The 22,106-nt window shown below is 33.1% G+C and overlaps 4 protein-coding genes across 6 annotated transcripts; 3 read left to right on the forward strand and 1 right to left on the reverse strand.

Moving 5' to 3' along the window:
• The first annotated feature begins 951 nt into the window (after window positions 1-951).
• Window positions 952-4,163, forward strand: LOC8278516 (dolichyl-diphosphooligosaccharide--protein glycosyltransferase subunit DAD1). Its single transcript, XM_015718962.3, has 5 exons — window positions 952-1,201; window positions 1,296-1,343; window positions 3,430-3,517; window positions 3,622-3,665; window positions 3,825-4,163. The coding sequence occupies exons 1-5, from the start codon at window positions 1,118-1,120 to the stop codon at window positions 3,906-3,908; spliced, it is 348 nt and encodes a 115-aa protein (XP_015574448.1). The 5' UTR covers window positions 952-1,117; the 3' UTR covers window positions 3,909-4,163.
• Window positions 4,164-4,737: 574 nt separating this feature from the next.
• LOC8278517 (UV-B-induced protein At3g17800, chloroplastic) lies at window positions 4,738-9,045 on the forward strand. The gene is made up of 3 exons (XM_002518943.4): window positions 4,738-5,238; window positions 5,342-5,616; window positions 8,026-9,045. The coding sequence occupies exons 1-3, from the start codon at window positions 5,086-5,088 to the stop codon at window positions 8,840-8,842; spliced, it is 1,245 nt and encodes a 414-aa protein (XP_002518989.2). The 5' UTR covers window positions 4,738-5,085; the 3' UTR covers window positions 8,843-9,045.
• Window positions 9,046-11,106: 2,061 nt separating this feature from the next.
• LOC8278518 (probable xyloglucan endotransglucosylase/hydrolase protein 30) lies at window positions 11,107-13,986 on the forward strand. The gene is made up of 4 exons (XM_002518944.4): window positions 11,107-11,410; window positions 11,511-11,611; window positions 12,165-12,373; window positions 13,324-13,986. Exons 1-4 carry the CDS (start codon window positions 11,197-11,199, stop codon window positions 13,850-13,852), a joined length of 1,053 nt encoding a protein of 350 aa, XP_002518990.1. The 5' UTR covers window positions 11,107-11,196; the 3' UTR covers window positions 13,853-13,986.
• A 2,338-nt stretch (window positions 13,987-16,324) lies between these two features.
• LOC8278519 (cellulose synthase-like protein D3) lies at window positions 16,325-20,980 on the reverse strand. 3 transcript variants are annotated; one of them, XM_015719031.3, is made up of 4 exons: window positions 20,524-20,980; window positions 19,325-20,074; window positions 18,413-19,220; window positions 16,325-18,242 (listed from the first exon to the last, which is right to left on the reverse strand). In XM_015719031.3, the coding sequence occupies exons 2-4, from the start codon at window positions 20,044-20,046 to the stop codon at window positions 16,512-16,514; spliced, it is 3,261 nt and encodes a 1,086-aa protein (XP_015574517.2). In that variant the 5' UTR covers window positions 20,047-20,074; window positions 20,524-20,980; the 3' UTR covers window positions 16,325-16,511. The 3 variants fall into 3 exon arrangements, with proteins under 3 accessions (XP_015574517.2, XP_015574518.2, XP_015574516.2); XM_015719032.3 differs by having other exon boundaries at window positions 20,489-20,980; XM_015719030.3 differs by having other exon boundaries at window positions 20,335-20,980.
• Window positions 20,981-22,106: the final 1,126 nt, after the last annotated feature.

The following is a 22,106-nucleotide window of genomic DNA, read 5'->3' on the forward strand; positions in this document are numbered from 1 at the left end:
TTAGTTATATGTTTTTCTTCTCATTCAATTTAGTATATTATTATTTATATTTAATACAATATTAATATTTTAAATTTTAAAAAATTAAAATTTAATACAATATTAATGATTTATAAATAACCAAATTGATGTATGTTCAACTGTAATTTTTAATGACTATGATATGACCATTTTAGAGTGATCCATTAGACAATTGATACTCCTATTATACTCCGTAGTATCTAAATGATGATTTAAATATTTTATATATATATATATATATATATATATTTAATATAAATAATTATATTTTTTATAAGTAAAGGTCGAAGTGATCTAACAAAAATATTTTATTTTATTAAAGAAAACTACAAGTGTCTACAAAAGCCCACTTAGAAGCTACTATCATAAACTGGTTTATTTCATTTTCTTTTTTGATTTTATTCAGCTTAATAACCAAACCGACCATATCTTACTATATTGGTATTCCCTCTTCTTTGGCTGCCATTAGTGAATACTAATAGCTACTATTCGTATTTATTTATTTTATTATCTATTTTTAGTATTAGGTATTATATATAAAAAATAGATTTTGAGATAATGTTCTGCTGATATTTAATTTTTTAAAGTTAATTTGAGCATAATTTTTTTTTTAATAATTCTTTGTAAGTGTGAAATTATTTCAATCTTCTCACATATAAGTTTTAGAAAAAATTTAGTTTGACATTTTATATAATTTGGCTCATAAAAAATGAAAAAATAAAACAGTGAAGTGTATATTTGTCAATATTGGGTCTCTATTAATAAATTTTAAAAATTCAATAATCTTTTTTATTTCTCATAATCGTGCTAGTCATGCTTATACATATTAAACATATGCAACTTAAATTTCATTAACAAACGATTTATATTTCCTTAATAAATAAATAAACCGACCCTCTACTCGTGTTATTTCCCTTTTTAACAGTCCGGTCCGGGCTGGTTTTGAAATGATCGGCCCGGAACCGATGTCAGGTTTAATTTCAAGACTCTTCTGTCTGCACAAGACGACCGAAGGAAATTTTTAATTTATTAAAGACCTAATTGTTGAAATCAGTAAAATAAAATTGGGATTGAAGTTTGATTTCGCACATTGGAAATGGCGAGATCAACGAGCAAGGATGCACAAGCTCTCTTCAATTCACTTCGGTCTGCTTATGCTGCTACTCCCACGACCCTTAAGGTTTCTCTCTTTCCTCTTTTTCCTCTAATTGATATGCACAGAAAAGGAGCAGAAAAGTTGTTAATTTCGGAGCTTTTGTTTTGAGATATATCAGATCATCGATCTCTATGTGGGCTTTGCTGTTTTCACTGCTCTGATTCAGGTATCCCCTTTAATCTATTTCTTTGTTTATTTATTTATTGTTTATCGTCAACTCACTTATTCACTTTCGTTTTCGTAACTCTATGCGTTAGATCTCCCTCTTTTTCATTGTCGTTTTTCAACAATTTAATGCCAATAAACTAACAGATTATTGGTTTTTCCCTTTATATTAAGAGGAAACTTTTCCCAATATAAGAATGAAAATCAAAGAATTGAACCCATTAAGAGATGGAAATCTACTGCATTACTTACAGGTCCCTATCACACCAACAATAAATTTCTGATCGATCATATTCATGAAAGAGAGGCTACTCCAAGAAAATTTCCATGAATGTGCATATATCCTACTCTCAAACTCAGGAACAACCCAATCGCCTAATGGTTTAGGCAAATCTGTAGCTGCAGCCATTGGTTTAGGCAAGCTATTACAATTTAATGCTTTTTTTTTTTCATGTATTTGTAGAAGCATAAAACTTGAAAATGAAATTGAATTAGGGTCTTGCCGTCCAGTTTATGAAGAAAATATATTTTGTTCAGCTTTAATGACAGATTCTGATGTGGGGCGATCGTGTTCTTTCATGTAAACAATCTAACGTTGCAACAGTGGCAGATAGCAAAAGAAAAAAAAAGAAACAAATGAATATATGAATATAGATTGTGTAACATAAAGAAAATTATGGGCTTGTTAATGTGAATGTTTTTTTCCTTTTAACTTTTTTCTTCTTATGAAAAACAAAACATGAAAGGATTGTTATTCAATAGGCATGTGCTGATTGTGTGCAAAGTTTGCATCATTCTGATCACGGCATGCATGAACCTGCTGAACCATTTTTATGAAACTTCTATTGAAATGTTAAAATCTATGCATTAGCTAGAAGCACAGTGTAATTAGAGTTATTTCAGGAAAGAATCCTTGGCTAGCTCAATTGTTGAGCACCTGTTTCATAGGGCAAGAGGTCACTATTCAAAATTATGGTTGCAACTTGCAGTTGCATGTCTCAATTCATAATAGGACTAGCACACAGAAGTGTTCCAATATTAATGAGAGTCCAACTCCCTATGGTTGCAACTTGTAAGACAGAGCTGTAGGATCAAGTTAATATGTTGATAATTTGTGTGCATGTGTGTGTAGGGAAAAAATTCACTCCTATCATCTGTGTGCTAGTCCTCAAGGAATGGATGGTTGTTAAATTGCTGTTATGGTGTTTATTATCATTCTTTTGTTCTATAAGTCATGCCTACTTCCGTGTTTGTACAGTTATTTTATAGGGCAAGGGCCAACTCAATTGAATATTAATTAAATTCAGATGAAAAGCAACTGAAATAGTCATGGTCATGCTGTAGTTATAGTTCTCTCATTCTCATTGAGCACAAAATTAAGCTTTCTATTGTTGAAGCTCAACATACTTATTAGTGTGACTGACATACAGATCCATTGTCTTCTCATTAAAATACTCATACAAATCAAATCAGAGTGATAGAAGGTTATATCCCTACAAACCAATAGTAATTCTTGTGTCATAAAATTTTCACGATATGGTGCAAGATAAGTTATGTTGGTCTCATGGGTTTACTCATACCCATGATATGACACTACTCGACTTGGAACAGCAAGATTTTTTTTCTTTTCATTTCATTTAATGATACTTTTGAGTTTCTGGCATAGATATTTGTTCATGATTTTGTGGCCAGTGGCTCTGTGTTCTGTTAATTCAACTGCAAATATGATTCAAATATAACACATTAAGTCCAATTGCTACCCCTATTTGGCCTGTGTATGAGTCTCGGAAGATCTCCACGGAATTCCTGCATGATTTGACATGGTAGATGGAAGACATGTTTTCTTGTTTCTGGTTATTCTGTTACAGTTTTTTCTTACTAATTCATTAGATGCCTAAAAGCCAGTTTCCACTAGCAGAAAATGGTCTAAGCCACACATAGTTCTTTTCCCATGTCACTGTTCTATTCCCATAGATATTACTAAATCATTTGTATAGATCTTTTTCCATATCATCTATTTAATACATATTTCAGTGGTTATGTCGTCCACGTCTGAAGCTTTTTAAGCTTGTTTTGGTTATTACCAGGTAGTCTACATGGGTATTGTTGGATCATTCCCATTCAATTCTTTTCTTTCAGGAGTACTTTCTTGTGTAGGCACGGCCGTCCTTGCTGGTAAGTAGGTAGCACTATGGAATTTACTCTTTCGAGGGAGAAAATCCCTGGTTAAGTTTAAAATGCAGAGATTGACCTTTTCAATAATGTTTCTTTTGTCACAGTTTGCCTCCGTATTCAGGTGAACAAAGAAAACAAGGAATTCAAGGTACGATTATTCTGCATATTTGTTCATCCTATCCTTCCATTTATTCCTGAGAGAATGGGAGGAGAAATTTCAAAATATTTGCTTTCATTATCCTTCTCTCTGTCATTTTATGTTTCGACAACCAAATAGTAATTGGATGCATCTTTCATCAAATTACAGGATTTACCTCCGGAGCGCGCCTTTGCTGATTTTGTTCTCTGCAACTTGGTGCTCCATTTGGTGATAATGAATTTCTTAGGTTAAAATTTTTGGGCATAGATTTTGTTATGTGTAACTGCGAGTCATAAAAAGGTTTAATGCTAGCAATGCAGCAAATTTCCTTTGGCTACTATTGCAGTTTGGAGTTTTGTTTATTTAGTTATTTACAACAATGAGAACTATGCATTGCTTAGGTGACCATATATACCCCTGATAAATTGTTTTGTATTAATCAAGAATGATTGACTTTTTTCTTTTTCTTCTTTCTTTTTAATGTAGATCCTTGATTTTACTTGATAATCGAAGGTGTTTGTTCTTTTCTCCAGCGTCGCCCTCTTTAAAACTCAACCTTTCTGTGCAAGTTCAGGCCCTAAGCTGATCTCTTGGTTTTATTAGATTATTAACTTTTTCATAAATTTTGTCCTCAACAAAAAGATAACAACTGTTTACTTCTCATTGCTCTTGAAGTTTCACTTGCCATTGTAATTTAAGAATTAAGAAAAGAAAATTATTTAATAGGAGAAAAAAAGTTCAATTTTTTTAATAAGATAATAGAGGATAATTATGGAGAAGTATGAATAATAAATAAAAATAATAGAAAAGTGTACATGGAGAAGTATGAAATTGTTACAACTATTTTTTTTTTTTCTGTGAAGAAATTGTTATAACTTATTAGAGAGTATTGAATTTTCTAGAATTGAAAGAGTGTTAAAAAATTTGAAATATTGAAAAAATAAGAAACACAACCGGTAATATTGCTGTTATAAAAGAAAAGAAAGAGTAAATTTATATTTTTTAAAATTAAACGGAAAAACAACTTATTTGAAACACAAAATGAGAGTATTTGCGATCATTGTGTATATAATAATTGTTAGGGTTTCACATCGGAACTAAATCCCTGGTCTGATTTTACAAGCAGGAACCGATCCCTAATTACATATAATCCATTAATTATTAAAAAAATAAGTTAAAAAAAAAAACATTATAATTTTAAATATTCTTATGATAAAGTAACTGCTACGTGGCGTCTTTAGTCCTGTGAAAGATGAACTGAATCTTCTAGAAAATAGGCCCAAGTGGACACTGGCAACCAAGACATCAAAATTGGAAAAAGGGGAAAAAGGAAAGAAAAAAGGAAAAAGCACAGCTCTTGCTCTGAACAACCGTTCCCAGTCACTCTTTATCAGTAAGATTTTTTTGTTTTTGCAGAGAGAAAAAGGAAATGAAGATAACCGGGGGAGGCGGATCAATAAGTGAGGTTTTGGTGCTAATTCCGTCTACTGGAGCTCTCGATCTCAGGTCTCCTCCTCATTTGAGACACCACCACCACCACCACTTCCATTCTTTCTCCTTTCTCTCTTCTGCCCTCTTCAAAGTATGCCTATCTCTCTCTCTCCCTTTTTTCCTTATTAAATTTATTGCTATTGTCTTACATTAATCCCAACTTCTTCTCTCAAGTTAATGCTCTTTAATTGTAGAGATGTCCTTCGTTTGGCATGCCAAAGCAAGGAATTGGAACTATTAAGTGGCGTCAAAGAGGCTTAACCCTGAGAGCCTCAGGGGACGCTAACAATTATTCAGTTCCACTCCCTCCTCTTAAATTTGAGTCCCCGGTTGGCCAGCTTTTGGCTCAAATTTTGCAAACCCATCCTCATTTACTCCCTTCAGCTATTGATCAGCAGCTTGAGAACCTTCAATCTGACAGAGATGCCTCCACGGATCAATCTCCTTCGTCTCAAGATCTCCTTTACAAGTTAGCAGCTTCCTTTTTTCTTTCTTTTTTCTGTTTTCCCGTTTCACTTTCTCACTGCACATTTATCGGAATTACATAGCATAGCCCGAGTGTTTGAGGCTTGGGTATATTCAAGCACAACTATAAATTGACTCATCAAATATTCAAACTATACTTGTTTTTCTATTTGTGTTGTCTTTTTCTTTTTCTTTTTTTTCTTTTCTCCTTTTATTAGATGGGTCTTTGTATTTCCTAGAACATCTCAGGCAAGTCCTCCGTCACTATATTCACTTTGGAGTTTGATGGAGTATACTGTGGTTATCTGAGAACTAAAAATCAAATAAAGTATTGCACATTAGCACTAGCTGTGAACTTTTTTTTGGGAATATAAGGCATTTTAGATCTATTTTGTTAAAGAGGCAACTCAGTCTGGTGGATTCATTTTGAGCAATCAGCCTGTTTCTTGTGTGCTTCTATGGCCCATTAAGGTCTGGGGATAGTTGAATAGTAGGTTAGCTCTTTTAGGTTCATAATTTCATATTGTTTAAAAGAACGTAGGTTCTATGTGATGTAGCCTTGGGACAATAAATTGCTTGAGCTTTCTCATAAAATAAATAACTTTTAAGGATTTCTTTGGTGTATTAAGCAATAAGGAAGGAAAGATACACTGGAAATATGTTGCATTTATGTAATGGTAATAGGACGTTCAGGGGTTTTTTACTAGAGTTTTAGGGAAATCTCGAGTATGAATGATGCAAGAACTCTACTAGGGCCAACCATTACATTCTTTTGCAATATTGTCTTGGATAAGGGTTTAAAATTAGACCTTGTAAGGTGCTGAAGATAAGCGAACAAATTAAAGTTGTGAGAGATAAAATAGTGCAATAGTGATGAAGAGTACTATTTCATCCATATTTTCTCGACTTAGCATAAGCTGCAGCTTTAAACATGCATAGTGATGGAGAGAGACTGCTAACATGTCATGCCCTTCTGTTATCCTCTTTTTCTGAAAAGGAGGGAAAATTACTTCTTTTCTAGGATTTCCTTTGCCATTTTTCCCTTCGTACATGACTTACTTAGCTTAGTTGATTCCCTAAACTATTAGCTTCTAGGAAATTTGGATCCCAAATTGAGATCTTCTTGTGTTCATTCATTGCGATTATTAAAAATATAATGATTGGGTGTTAGTTGATTTCATTTTGCAACTTGAAGCAATCAAGTGTAAATCTTCTAGTCCAAGGGTTTTATATGAAAAATGAGTAGCATTGAGTGCGAATTACATATTCATCCTACTGTTGCACAACAAATTGGAATTTAGTTGCTGTGTCGCAATTCATATATGTCAGCAACCACAGTAAAATTCAATAATATGTTTTCTACATGTGTCAATTTTTTTCTAGAGTTCTAGACCTTTCCCGAACCCTCAGTCACATCTATTATATGGGTGCAGGCCATAAATGAGTGTAGTATGATTGTTTGGATCATAAGGAATTCTTCGAGTCTCAAATGAGTGGGTTAGCTTGGATATGGCTACCTGAAAATAGGAATAATTGCAAAGACAGATATTGCACCAAATTTGGAACCTTAATGGCAACACTTAAAAGGACCATTATGCCTCTTGACGTCTATTGTGTCTATTTCTTTCCATTGTGACTTAAGGAAGATAAGAGTCACCCTCAATAGAAGTCTGACATATTCAGGATAAGAACGCTTCATTGGTCAAAACTACAGGCAGTTGAGCATTGAGTTGTTAACACTTAGTCGATATGCAGTCAATGTCATGAAAGCAGCTTTTATTTGAATGGTACTCTAGTAAGAAAACATCTTGAGTTAGATACATCTTTCATAGATTGTGACCATCATTAGATGACAAGTTTCGTTTACTTGTTTTTTTGACCCATGATTACTCAAGTATACTCTGAAGTTTTATTGGAGTCGCTAAACCTCAGTTTATACTATCAGGATATTCAAAGTTCAATTTTATCTAATCAAGTGTTTTAGCTCCATTTTAATGAAATCAATGGCTGGAGTGCTGATATGGCATATCGGACATGAGGTAGTGTGCTGAAAATGTACATAAAATGTAATGTAAAGGAAAAGGAAAAAAAAGAGGAGGAAATATTAGGGAAACTAACCTTCTGCTATCTCATTTCTGTTATGTTACATCAGCAATCCAGCTAGTAATTTCACTGAAATTTGCGGCTAATGACTTGCTTAATAAAAATTAAGCTCGAACTAGCATGATTGAACAAATTGAATTGTGGTGACTCGGGCATACATCAGTGATCACTTGAATAGTTTACCCTGTTATTTCAGTATGTATATTTTCATTACGTCAGGACAATTAAAAGCTTTGATTGCCTTGGCTATCCTTTGGAATGGTTTTCTATTAATAAAATAATTAATATAACTAGATTTTTGTAATTTTAGGAGAATAGCTGAAGTGAAGGAGAAGGAAAGGCGGAAGACACTGGAGGAGATCATTTACTCATTGATAGTGCAGAAATTTTTAGACAATGACATTTTAATGATCCCAAAAGTATCAGCAACCTCAGATCCTACAGGAAGAGTAGATTTTTGGCCAAACCAGGAACAGAAATTAGAATCTGTTCATTCACCTGAAGCCTTTGAAATGATATTGAGCCATTTGACCCTTGTATTGGGAGAGCGTGTGGTGGGTCCCCTTGAAACGATTGTTCAAATTAGCAAAATCAAACTTGGGAAGTTGTATGCTGCATCTATAATGTATGGGTATTTCCTCAGAAGAGTGGACGAGCGATTTCAGCTGGAGAGAACTATGAATACCTTACCCAAGGGTTATGATGAAAACCGGGCACGATATGACGAACCAAGCCCAATGAATCGACTTTGGGATCCAGATTCGTTGATAAGGATTCAACCTGATAATGGAGGTGATAGCGAAATGGGTTTCATGGATACTGTTGAAGGAAAATCATACAGACTGAGATCATATGTGATGTATTTGGATGTAGAGACACTTCAAAGATATGCGACAATAAGATCCAAGGAAGCGATGTCGTTAATTGAGAAGCAAACACAAGCACTGTTCGGGAGGCCTGATATAAGGATTGCTGAGGATGGTTCCATTGACACAGCGAATGATGAAGTGATTTCTATCACTTTCTCTGGACTGACCATGCTCGTCTTGGAGGCAGTAGCATTTGGATCATTCCTATGGGAGGGAGAAAGCTATGTCGAATCGAAATACCATTTTATCAGCAGTTAATAAGACAATTTTATTTTTATATTTCACATTTTTGTCGAGTCATTGTTGCTGTTGTGTAATTATAATTGCAGTCTTGTTCTGGCATGCTGTTAAACATGAGTTGTGCAGTTGAAGTATAGATACTTAGATAGGGGCATCTGGCCATGAATACAATGTTGTAATAGCTCCTAAAGATGTATAGCCAGCCATCTCTTCCTAGCAAATGTCCGTCTCCACCACACACAAGACAAGAGTCATTATTGCAAGTATCTCAGGGCAATTTCAACGTAAAGAAGCGAGACAATTGAGCAAAGTGTAAATTAGTGCAAGGCCATAATATGCGGTTTTAATCTTGATTTCAGCTTTTGACAATCCAACGCTAATAAATTAGATACAAAATGAAGCTTCTTGTATATTCTCAATAATAAATTTATGGTTTTCTTTGCATAAATTGTCCCTGTATGCTGTTTTCGTACCTGTATGATATCAAGTAGCAAATCTGTTCCTTTTTCCTGAAAATCCAAATTTCAATCTCTATTATTTTTCATTGGGAAACCATAAAAACTCTATGAGCTTTCCTTGTTGAACCGCCCGCTGATTATCAGCCTCCATAGCTGAACATCATCCTTTCATTTCTTTTTTCCTCTACTAGAAAAATCTCACAAATTCTTTACATTTCAATCACTTCCTAAAAAATGTCAATCTTTGCAGCTCCCGTCGTAATTCTTGTCAACTTGCCAAACACCGGAGTCATTATTAAGAATTAAAATGTACAATAAATTTTCATTGTTAGGTTAATGAGTGAAAAAAGATAAAACTTTAAAGTAGAGAATTTTATAAAATCTCATAACTTAGTTAATAATATTGGGGACTTAGTAATTAAATTCAAAAATAAAATTTAGGAAATCAGAAAAAAGAAAAAGAAAAATTAGAACTTCTGAAGTGTTTTTTCAAATGAAAATAAGAAAATAGATACAATAAAAAGCTTGTCCATAATAATTTTAATTCTTTCTCGGAAAAGGAAAAAATAAACAAAGAAGCGAAGAGTGAGGGAAAAGGCCGCAGCTGTCTCCGACGCGGTTTCTCGTCTCTTTAAAAAAAGTAACTCTACGAAAATGCCCTTCAACTTCGTCACTAATTGCAAGACCTATTCCTCTCCTTATTTATTGGACAATAGTGCCCAACAACTCCAGCTAAATTTACATACTCAAAACTCAAAAAACCATTCTACCATTACTATTACTTGCATGCACCCACTGGTTTGGTTTGGTCAACTATTTGGTAAGGGCAGGTCAGTATCCAATCTTATAAACCAAGATTGCATATATAAAAATTCTTATATAATTATTTGATTCACTAACATTATTATTTATTGATTAAAGTTTCCTAAACCATAGTCAATATATAAATACATTTCATGATAATACATATGTCATTCATTGGTTGATTCTAATTTCCATCCGAGGTTTGGACCACATCATCAGTAGCTACTGATCATAAAAAAATATAAATTTCCTTATGGTGTGCTATTAATTAGTAACCTCAGTTGGGAAAACTTGCTCTAAAATCCTAAATTACTATACTATTCATATGTATCGATGATGTAATTATCATGAAATTAATCATGGTAGAAATTATGAATTTGTCTAATTTTTAATAATTGTATCTTAAATTCATTTTTTTAAAATAAAATTACCAAACACCAAGAAAATTCTAAACTATTCGAACAATGGAAGAAAAACAACCATATTAGAGCAAACACAAAACTATTCATATACACATTCATATTCGGAGAATCAGAATTCTTATTCATTGATGTGTTTGGTCATATCTATCTATAAAGTTGATAACTTTAATTTGCATGGAATCTGTTGTAATAGATATTATATATATATACCCATGTCCTCGTCCTCTTAGTTGTCACCTCATAACAAAATAAAATAATAATAATAAAAAAAGCAACAGCTTAATTATAATATATAGGTGTTCCCATTTACTTTCATTTTGAATCCTCTTTAGATAACTTAGAATCCCTAATCATTAATAACCAAACAAGAGAAACCATCTAAAAAAAATAACTACAAATTGCAATCATCACCTAATGTGTTTATATTTATAGATATAATTATAAGAAAAAAAAAAGGGAAAATAAAACCTATGCACAGTGGCATTGTCATAATATTACAACATTATGAAGGGCATTTTCGTACACAAATACAAATTCAAAAACAACACAGGGACAGGCAGCCTAATAAGACCATTATAATTATCCGTCCTCTCTCTCTCTCTTTACGTGTATAAATAGAAAGTTAGAAAGGGAAACCGAGAAAATATTTGATCAAAGAGACGTTCAGAAAAAGAAAGAAGGGAAAGAGATGATAACAAGAAACATGAAGAAAATGGATTATTATTCTCTCGTCTTTCATTTATTTATATTGTCAAGCCTCAGTTCTTATATCGCAAACGCAGCAGCGTTCAATCTCTCTACCATCTCTTTCGACGAGGGGTACACCCCTCTCTTTGGAGATGGCAATCTTGTTCGCTCCCCTAACGGAAGAAGTGTTCGCTTGCTTCTCGACCGCTTCACTGGTATCCATCTCATTACTATTATATTCTCTGAATATATAATTATCACTTTTATATATGGAATATAATGAAAGAGCGTCCGTTCTTATCTGGATATGATCAGGTTCGGGCTTTATTTCGTCGAAAATGTACGAGTATGGATTCTTTAGCGCTAACATCAAGTTACCCGGAGATTATACAGCCGGGCTGTGTGTTGCCTTCTATGTAAGTCATTGATCTTTATTTTTATATATGGTGTTTTTATTCAATTTTTTCATTTCTATATATAGCACAGTAGCTAATATCTACATGTTTTTATGTATGAAATTTTGTATTCAATAAGAAGGTGAAAAGTTCAAAACGTAAAACCCAGTATTCCTTTTCGTTATGATCTTTGAATTCTTTAACGGATGCCTTTTGTTTTTTTAGGTTTAATTGAATAACTGTCTTTGTTTTTTTGTGCTTTCGGTTTAGTTTGTTTCTCATGATTTTTCTTCTCTTTTTTTTCTTTTAAAAAAAAAAAGGAAAATGGAATCAACCCTAATTCATGTCCTTTTTTTTAGTAAGATGCTTAATTTTCCTTAGTGGAAAACTAATTATATTTACTTGCCTTCATAAATTTTTTCCTATAAAGTCCTATCTTCTATGTGGCTGAACTGTGTAAATACAACTAGTATAAAGAGCGACATTTATTTTTATTCTTTGGGAAAAAAATATGGAAAAGGAGAATAAAAGAATCGCTGTGAATGATTGTGTAGTTGCTATGTTGTGGATGCAGACATCAAACCAAGAGGCGTTCGAGAAGACCCATGATGAATTAGACTTTGAGTTCTTAGGAAACATTGAAGGGAAGCCATGGAGGTTTCAGACAAACTTGTATGGTAATGGAAGCACAAACCGTGGCAGAGAAGAAAGATATAGATTATGGTTTGATCCCTCTAAAGAGTTTCATAGGTACAGCATCCTTTGGACCGAAAGGAATATCATGTGAGTTGTTTTTCCAAACTCTATCTTCTTGTATACATATATATTGTTCTTCTTGAAAAAAACAAAAAACTTGTCCTTTAACGGTTCAGCTAAACTGTTGCACTGTGAGTATATAGAGTTTAACCGAGGAATAACACCATCCCACCTATTTTGGAGATTTTTTATTTTAATATAAAAAAGAAGAACTTTTTTGCTATAAAGATAGAAATACCTTAAGTTTTGTATCTCAGTTGGTCAATGATAATGTTTAATAACAACTGTAGTAGCCAAGAAAAGTCTTTTACAGAAAATTAGGAAACAATTGAAAGACATTTTTGAGAAAACATAGGAAGTAGAGAAGAAATGTAGAAAACAGAAAGTAACAGAAAACTAATTCCATAACTAAATAGGATCTGAATCACTCTTGACCTTGTGTATGTAACCAAATAGTGCTTTTTCTGTTATCTTCTTTTGGTAGTCCAAAAAAGCTGTTTCCTTTTTATCTTCGGTTAGAAATTTCATGGTATTCCCTAATGATGATGTAATTGATGAGGATGTTTGACCTAACAAGAGGACACAGAAATGAAGGGGAGAAAAAAAGAAAGAAAAAAGGTTGGGGAGTTGCGTGTGGGATGTTTATAGAACTAGTGGTGGCCAAGCGTTAATTTGGCAGATCCAAATACTAATTAAGACTGCTTTTGAGGCCACATTGGTTTTTTAAGACGATGCCAATTCAGCCGCCCTTACTTCATGTTTCTTCATTTTGTCCATTCTTGTATATACAGGAGGAGTTCTTTGTTTTCTCCACAAAAACATTCCTAACCTTGTCCCTGTTGTATTAGTGGAAGTCTGAAATTGAGATTTTTGGACCTAAATCAGAATCGAAGTCGTTAGCGTACCCTAGTTACTTCTCATATTTTGCAAGTGTTTATGAAGTGAATTTGATCTAATGTCTTTTTAAAAAATTTCAGATTTTTTATTGACGACGTTCCTATTCGAGAGGTGGTGCGCAATGATGAAATGGGCAGTGAATACCCATCAAAGCCTATGTCCTTATATGCCACGATTTGGGACGCCTCAAATTGGGCAACCTCGGGTGGTAAATACAAGGTTAATTATAAGTACGCACCATTTGTGTCCGAATATAAAGATCTTGTTCTTGAAGGTTGCCCCATCGATCCCATCCAGCAAATTCCATTGACTTCCAGCTGCTACGAGAGCAATGCTAGACTGCTGGCCGCCGACTACGCCACCATCACGCGCAAACAGCGTCAGGCTATGCGTAGATTTCGCCAGCGTTTTATGTATTATTCGTATTGCTATGACACGTTAAGGTATCCTTTGCCTCCGCCGGAATGTGTAATTGATCCAGCTGAGAAGCAACGCTACAAGGACACTGGAAGATTGAAATTTGGTGGCAGCCATCAAAGTCGCAAACGCCGCTCGAGGCGGAGGAGCCAAGTTCATGTTGTTTCCAACAGAGATGATCTTACCATGTGATTACTTTTCTTTGGCACGCCTGTAAATTATAATATGGTGATTTTTGTTTGTTTGTTTGTTTGTTTTATTAAATCTTTGTTCATATTTAGAAATTTGTGGATTCAATAATTGACTAGATTTCATGATTAGTCTTATTCGTGTGTGTATTTTGTTTTCTCTTACCGTATAATTTACTTATTTTGTATTCTTTTTGCTGAGAACTTGATTCTTTTTATACTCAACTTTTTATAATCATATATACATGAAGTGATCACCTGCAATTTTTCTTCCAAAATCATCATCATTCATAACAACGATAGAGAAAAGAAATAAAAAATAAGAAAAGAACAAGAATTCTACCATATAAATTATTTTTTCTTTGTGTGTTTGATTTATTTTTTAAACAGTTATATTAAAATGTTTAATAAACACTGAAAAATCAACAATTAATAGTCGTTTTTAATTGATTTAGTTCTAATGAACTGTTTTTCTATCAGTTTTAGAATTCATAATTGATTTAAATTTTTTATTTATTTCAACAATAATATTCTTATTAAAATTTATTTTATAATAATTTATTAAGTTCATATCATATATAATTAATTTTTATAATTTATAATAAATAATCATTATTTTAAAGTTTTACTTAATAGTTAAATAATTATAATTTAAAATTTATATTAATTAATTTAAGTTTAAACTTTTATTTTTAAAGTGACTTTGTAAATATTTTTAATAATAAATATAATTGAGTTAAATAAAATTAACTATAATATTTATTATTTATTGATTTATATCATTAAAAATAGTACAATAAAAATAAATTATATCATTAATGATCATTTAATATGTTAATAGTAATAATTAATAAAATTTTATCAAATGATTAGATTATCAGCTACTAGCTATCAATCATTAGTTATCAGCTGCATTAATTAGATGAATCAAAAAAGGGTCTAAAGCTAAATCTATATATATATTAAATTACGAGGCTTAAAATTATTTTACCGTGCATGCTTAATTTTTGACATATAGAATTATTGTCTTGATATGTGTATTTACTTTTAACACGTGGAATTCAACTTTACGTGTAATTTTATAGTTTTTTTCTTTTAATTTATTGATTAATATCTAATTAAATGCTCATTCTAATTTTAATAAATAAATATATTAATAATAAATTAATTTTCTAATTAGATAACAATTAGTTTTCTAATTATAATATTATTGTAAAAATAGCATATTAATTACATTTTAATATCATATTAACTAATAAATTAATTTTTTTAATTAGATAACGATTTTAATTATAGAAAATAATATTTTTAAATATTTAATTTATTAATAAATTAATTTTTAATTATATAATAATTTTTAATTTTTGAAAATAGTAATATTAATTATATTGATAGTATTAATTTATATAATATTAGAATTAATAAATAAATATCTTAAAAATAACTTTTATATTATTACATTAATAAAAATTTTAAAAAATAAAAATATTTAAAAATAGTTAGTTTGTTTTATTTTTAAACTATTATAAATTAATGTTAAATATTAAAAAATTTATTATATATGATATCAATGCCATGTAAAAAAAAATAATTTTAAATAATTTTAAGTAAAATAGATATGCAATGCCATGAACATAAGGATAATAGGTTCAAAGCTTTTTTTTTTTTTTTTTCCTGGTCTACATGTCTAGAATTAGACAAATTACTGAAATTTATTCTTCTTTTTGTCAAGGGAGTTTGATTTCCTAATTCAAACTAGAACATATCTAAAAATGACCGAGATTGAAAAAATAAAAAGATGTTAACATCAAATTACAAATTGAAATTATTTTATTATTATAACACAATATTAGTGCTTTAATAATAATTAATTATTTAAACTAATAAAATATATATTAATTATTCAATTTGATATATAAATATATATATATATTTAACATTTAAATTCAATTGAATACAGGTAACACTCGTTTTCACTTATATGTTGTCTCTATCATCAACAACATTTGATCTTATCTTGGACGATATCGACCTTACCTAAATTGATATTACAAGTACTATGATGTTGATATATTTGAAATTTCTTATGTCTAAAAATATTGATTAATTAACATTGATGCTCCACAATCCTACCCCCGATTATCACTGTTCCAAACGCTACCTAATATAATTATCCAACTTGGAATTAGTAAATGTCAATGTTTCCTTTTATGAGTTTGTTTACATTGCAAAAGAAATGTTAATGCCGGCATTGACATTTTCACCTGAACCACCTTAATCAACAGCCCAAAAAAAAAAAAAAAAAAACGTTTCTTTCTTTTTTTAATATGTCAACAGAACTTGTCCTTTTCACTAAATAATCAATCAATTTTCAAGCAGTCAGTGTCTGTCTGATAAAAATACTGAACTGGCCGGATAGACCTAGTCCAGGCAAGTCCAATGTGTTTTTGGATTCTTCCTCTAAAGATTATAGAAGTGGGCAATTTCTCTTTCTCTGTAGATAGATGCATTCTGTATAGCCATATACATTTCTCGACTAATTTTGTAGATACAATATTGCGGACTTAATTACAATTGCTGAATATGTTTCTAGAATATATTGATTTTTTCTTTATTAAGAAAAAGAATCTATCCTCGCAAGGTGCTAAAACAGAGAGCTTGAATCATAACAACTGGAATAACCCTCCAATTTGATTGTCTCCTGATGGAGGATCAATGGCGACCCACAACAAAGAAATGGAGATTGAAATTAGACCAGACCAAACGAATACGATCGTGGGTGTCTTTCCTCTTCTTCCCATTAGCCCTTTTGCAAATGGGTAAAGATGAGCCAACACCCAAAAGCTAAAGAACACACCTCCTACCAGATTACTCCATTGAGGTGTATTACTGTATATGGTTCTGCAAATCCCAACTGCTATTGCAATCAAGTTGACCATTATGATTGTGCAGGGTGGTATCATCAGCGACGTCCATTTGACGATGTATAGATCAGCAAATTCATCGTCACCATCATCGCCAGCTGATTTTGATGTCAGCGTGAATGAAATATCAATCCCTGCAATCACTTTCAGTAGCCCCTGGAGCACAGCAGCAAGATGGGCGCTTGTGCCTCCAATCAACCAGAATTGCTCATTTCTCCACCAATCTTCTACTGCTATGCCAGCCCACTTGATCTCAAGTATGGCAAGAATACAAAGTGTCGAGGTGATCATCAACAGGTATACCAGGAAGTTTACACTCAGAGAATCAACTATAAACTGGTTAGAGAAGAGCGAAAGTGCAGGGAGGAAGCAGTAAACAATCAGAAAGATGGAAGTGAAAGGGTAAATTCCAACATTGAGGTAAGCAATCCTTTGCAGCAGCTTCAACCTGTGGCCACCGAGAAGGGCATTGTTTCGAGAAAAGAATATCTCCACAGAGCCAGTTGCCCACCGGAGAACCTGATGAAGTCTATCAGTGAGATTAATTGGGGCAGTCCCCCGAAATGCATCCTTATTAGTCATACAATAAATGGATTTCCATCCTCGCTGATGCATTTTATAACCAGTGACTACATCTTCAGTCACTGATCCATATACCCATCCGACATGTTGGCCCCATTCTGTCTTATCTTCATACCAGCACGAGATGATATTCACAGCTTCGGCAATTGAGGATGGATCCAGAGGCTTCCTAGGAATGCAGAGAGCACCAGGAGGCCGTCCATTTTTCGCAGTTGGACCTTCAGCAAGGGGCAAACCGTCAAATGCTGCCTTTGCTATGGTGCTAACAAACTCACTCGAGTTTCCAAACTTTTTGGGAATAAGAGCAAAATTTATTTCCTCGTCGTCTTTGTTCTTTCCAGGGACAGACACAGTAACAATCTTCTTGCGACGGACAAAACAGCAGCTACAATAACTGCTCTGTTCTTCAAAATGAGAAGGATCAAAACCATAAACAGCAATACGGCGAAAAAGGCATCCTGTTCCAACATATACTGGACCCTGAATCCCGTCAAGAGCTCGCATGTTGACATCAAAGAAGACAATATTGTGATTAGCATATCGATCAGACGGATCAATTCCTTCAAACCTCTGTGGAAATTGAACATAACAAATGTTGTCTCCACCGCGGTCCATCATGTAGCACATACCTTCTCTTAATGCCTGTGAATTGTAGATATAATGATCACAGTCAAGGTTTAGAATGAAAGGGCCATTGGACATAACAGCTGAAGCTCGAACCAACGCATTCATGGCCCCAGCCTTTTTGTTGTGATCATAACCAGGTCGCTTTTCACGAGTAATGTAAACCAGCATAGGAAGCCTAATATCAACTTCACTTAGGTCCATGGATTGGCCATCATGGACAGTGCCATTTAGTGGTTCATCACGAGGAGGCAGCAACATTACCTGCAATTGATGGTTGGGGTTATCATTTAACATACCCAAGATTGCTCCGTTTTTACTGTAGAATTCGACCTTGTTAGTAATCAAAACTTTATTGTTAACTTAATGCCAAAAATTTCTCCACCAAGAAAAAAGAAACAATAGAATTAAATTTTCATATTAGGGTCTCCTACCTGTATGATACTGGCGTGATCGCCCCTACTGTGCTCAGGTGCTGGAACTGTCCAGGTGCCTGGCCAGTGGGTTCCATCAGACATCCAAGTGGCTTTTACAATATTCAACTTTCCCATTGGTTCGTCTTCACTTTCCTCTTTCCACTTCTTCATGGCCTTGACTTCTGCCTGAATATTGTAGGCATCAGAACGTCGGCGGATTGAATCAGAAAGCCCGTTGATTCGTACTTTGAACTCATCATATTCGCGTTTTACACGTCTACGATCTCGGACAAAGTCCGGGCGCACCTTGTTCTTATAAGGGTCTTTTTTCAAACTAAAATAAGATTCTGGATTTCTGGGTTCAATTTGATGTTTCCGGCAAAATGGTACCCACAAGCTAGCGAAACTAGCAGCCTCTGCCATGGCCTCAAAAGTTAAAAGAGCACCTCCATCATCAGAGACATAACATGATAGTTTCTCAACTGGGTAGTCAGCGGCAAGAATAGACAGAATAGTATTTGCAGTGACAAGAGGTGGTTCTTTCTCTGGATCAGCTGTGGAAACAAAGATATCTATTCCAGGAAGATCAGATATTCCAGTAGGATTACTTGGTGTAGGAGTTTCAAACGTCTCCTTTAGAACAGCAACATCAGCAGCACGATTAATTGGGCAGAGCTTGGGAAGCTGGTCAAGTAGCCAAGAGAAGGCAAACCAGATTTCACACACTACAGACATGCCCCACAACCAGATTGCTTCTTCATTAGGGTTCGTAACCCTCCAATACAGGAATAAGCCAAGAACAATCATTCGGACGAATATCAAGATCCTGAAAGATTAGTCCAGCAAAATAAAAAGATAATATAAGCATAATGATAGATTCAAAAATATCCATGCCTTTTTCTATCATGAGAAGGAAACAGAGTTTCTCACCTATATGGAGCGATAATTGCAGCAGATATATTGACTCTTTGAGTAAGTGGTTTCCGATTCTTTTCAGAAAACACTTTCAGATTATCCGAAATCTCCTCATCATTTCCCCTCGTACTATCCGAAGGCCAAATAGCATTTCCATAACCATAATTCTTCGTGGACTCAAACAAGAATTGAGAAGCAAAATCATCAGCGCTCTGGCCTTTCGCAAATGCATTATTCGATTTGACCCATGTCAACCTTCTATCCAAACTAGGCATATCATGCCTGCTATAAGGCTTTTGGCAACCAGGACAGACCCCCTCCTCATCTCTGTCATAGTCCCTCCAAGCTTCGTGTTCACATTCACAAGGGTACAAATCCACACCACTGCCACTGCCATCAGCATCACTTGCAGGCACTTCGTAAAAGGACCCATCTGTAGCAGCCATCTGGGAATGGCTTGTTTGCGACTCAATCATCTTTCCCTTAGAATGCGCTCGAATAGCGCGATTATGACCGCCGGTAAACATAGAGTTTGACATGCAAGTCCTGTCTATGGTGTTTTGACTAGAGGGCGAGGCTATAGAAATTTCCATGGGCTGGTTATCAGGTGTAGGAGGTATGTGAACCGTGTATGTGGTGAATTCCACACTACCAATGTCACTGTGAAGATCGCCAGCGTAATTGCTAATCTCATGAATTCTGGGTGCTTTTCTATCTTTATATGAATTGTGAGCCATGTGAGCAACTAATATTTAACAGAAACCCCTGCAAATTAAAGTAGAAGAAACATTAAACAACAGAACCGGCTGCACAGGAAAGAGAATTCACAATTTCTTTTCATCCTCTATCTCTAGAATTTCAAATAATATAGTACTTAGAAATTTGCAAGAATAAAAAATTATGGAAGATGTCCCTCTCATTCAACTGACGGTTAATAAGAAATTCTTCAGCTTCTTTAATCTATGTTGAACAAAGGTACCAGGCCAAAAAAAAGTTAGAAGAAAGAAAAAGAAAAAAGAAACGACCTTTATTTTGATATGCAACAAGAATTACAGAGTAAAAAAGAACAAACTTTGCCCCTGTTTTCAAGAGTAGACCCTGTCTTCCACTCTTCATCAGTTTCTTCTGTTAATAATAATAATAATAATAATAATAATAATTTGAGAAGACGTAGCTTACTTATATGATATGAAGGAAATAACAAAGAAGAAGACCTGTTCAAGTCTTTAAGTGTCACCACGCCCATTACCGTCTTTCAATTATGTTCGTTCGAGGTATATATCATAACACGCAAGAAAGCAATGCAGCAGTGCAGGCCTTCAATAATATTCTTTTTTCTTTTTTTCGTAAAACAAAAAAGACAAAGAGTCCGGTGATTTTATAGAGGTTTATGAGTCTGCTTAATTTCGCAATTATTTTTTATTTCTCTTATAAAATCATTAAAAAAATTTATGTAGGGAAGAATTTAAAAAAAAAAAAAAAAAAGATACGTAGAAAGGAAGGAAAATGTGATTTGGTGCAGCGGACAAGAGAGTTGCAAGAGTTTGATACGTCAATTGAGAGAGAGAAACCAAGTAGGGATGATAATCTGATCCTTCACAAAAGGTTACATTGGGAATTTCAAACCCGCATTCTACGCGCTGTTCCACTTGCGTTTTTTCTATTGTTCGCTGCACTTCTGCTTTCTGTTCTTCTCTCTTTTATTAGGGTTACAATTTCACATCTCACCTGTCTCTTAAATCAATTTTGATTAAATTAATGTTTCAGATTATGTTTCTTTTTTTCCAATTGATTTAGTCCTAACTGTTGAAATTCAAATTTTTAGATACATTTTTCAACTTGATTAAAATTTTTAAAATCGATTCTCTTCTCTTTATTTATTATCAAACAATTTAATGATTAACATATTTTTCTAATATAATATCAAACAAATTAAGAACAAAGCCACTTATAAAAGTTGAAGTATTCCGCTGCTAATTTGAGAAATTAACATTAAAAAATATCAAAAGAAAATCAACTAAAAAATAATAAAGAAAAAAATTGAGATGAAAAAACGTTTCCAAATTTACTTTATAAATTTAATAACAGATAAGTATATGAATGGCACAATTATGGAGCAGGTGATAGAGAGACTCAATGGACATTAAATTTTGAAGAGATACCATAAGAATAATTATTTTCTTGGAGTAAAAATAAATTTTAAAGTTTTAATTTAGAAATAAATAACTCGGAAATAAAGCATTCATGTATTTAGTTTGTAAAGAAAAGTTGGATTTTACACGACGAATTCCTATACTAGGTTTACAGAACGAAGAAAATTCACATTATAGGATTGATTCCACACTTCAATAGTTGAAGAACATTTTTTTTAGTAACAATTTAATATTTCGGACCTAAATTTTATTTTTTGCAATTAATATTTCTAATTGTAAGAAATTACAACATTAGTATTACAAGAATACTTATCTTTTGAGGATTATCATAATATAATTATCTATTCAAAAAATGGAAGTATTTTCATCTCTACCATTTTATGTCTCATATTTTAAAGTGGAAGATAGATGAAATTCATGCATTGAGAGCCTAATATATGAGCTCAAGTGTTGTTACCATCTAGAGTAACAGTCAGGCCGCGATGGTTTTTACTAAATGGCTCAAGATTTTATAAGATGATTTTTTAAGAATATTTTCTCAAGAGTATTTAGGACCGCATTTCGGTTAGATTTCTTTTTCTAGTCTCGAGGTTGGTGTTAAGATAACGAACTTGGACTCGGTCCAAACTAGCTATGACTTTACA

The sequence above is a fragment of the Ricinus communis genome, chromosome 5, assembly GCF_019578655.1.
Source record: "Ricinus communis isolate WT05 ecotype wild-type chromosome 5, ASM1957865v1, whole genome shotgun sequence".
In the NCBI taxonomy this organism is placed as follows: Eukaryota; Viridiplantae; Streptophyta; class Magnoliopsida; order Malpighiales; family Euphorbiaceae; genus Ricinus; species Ricinus communis.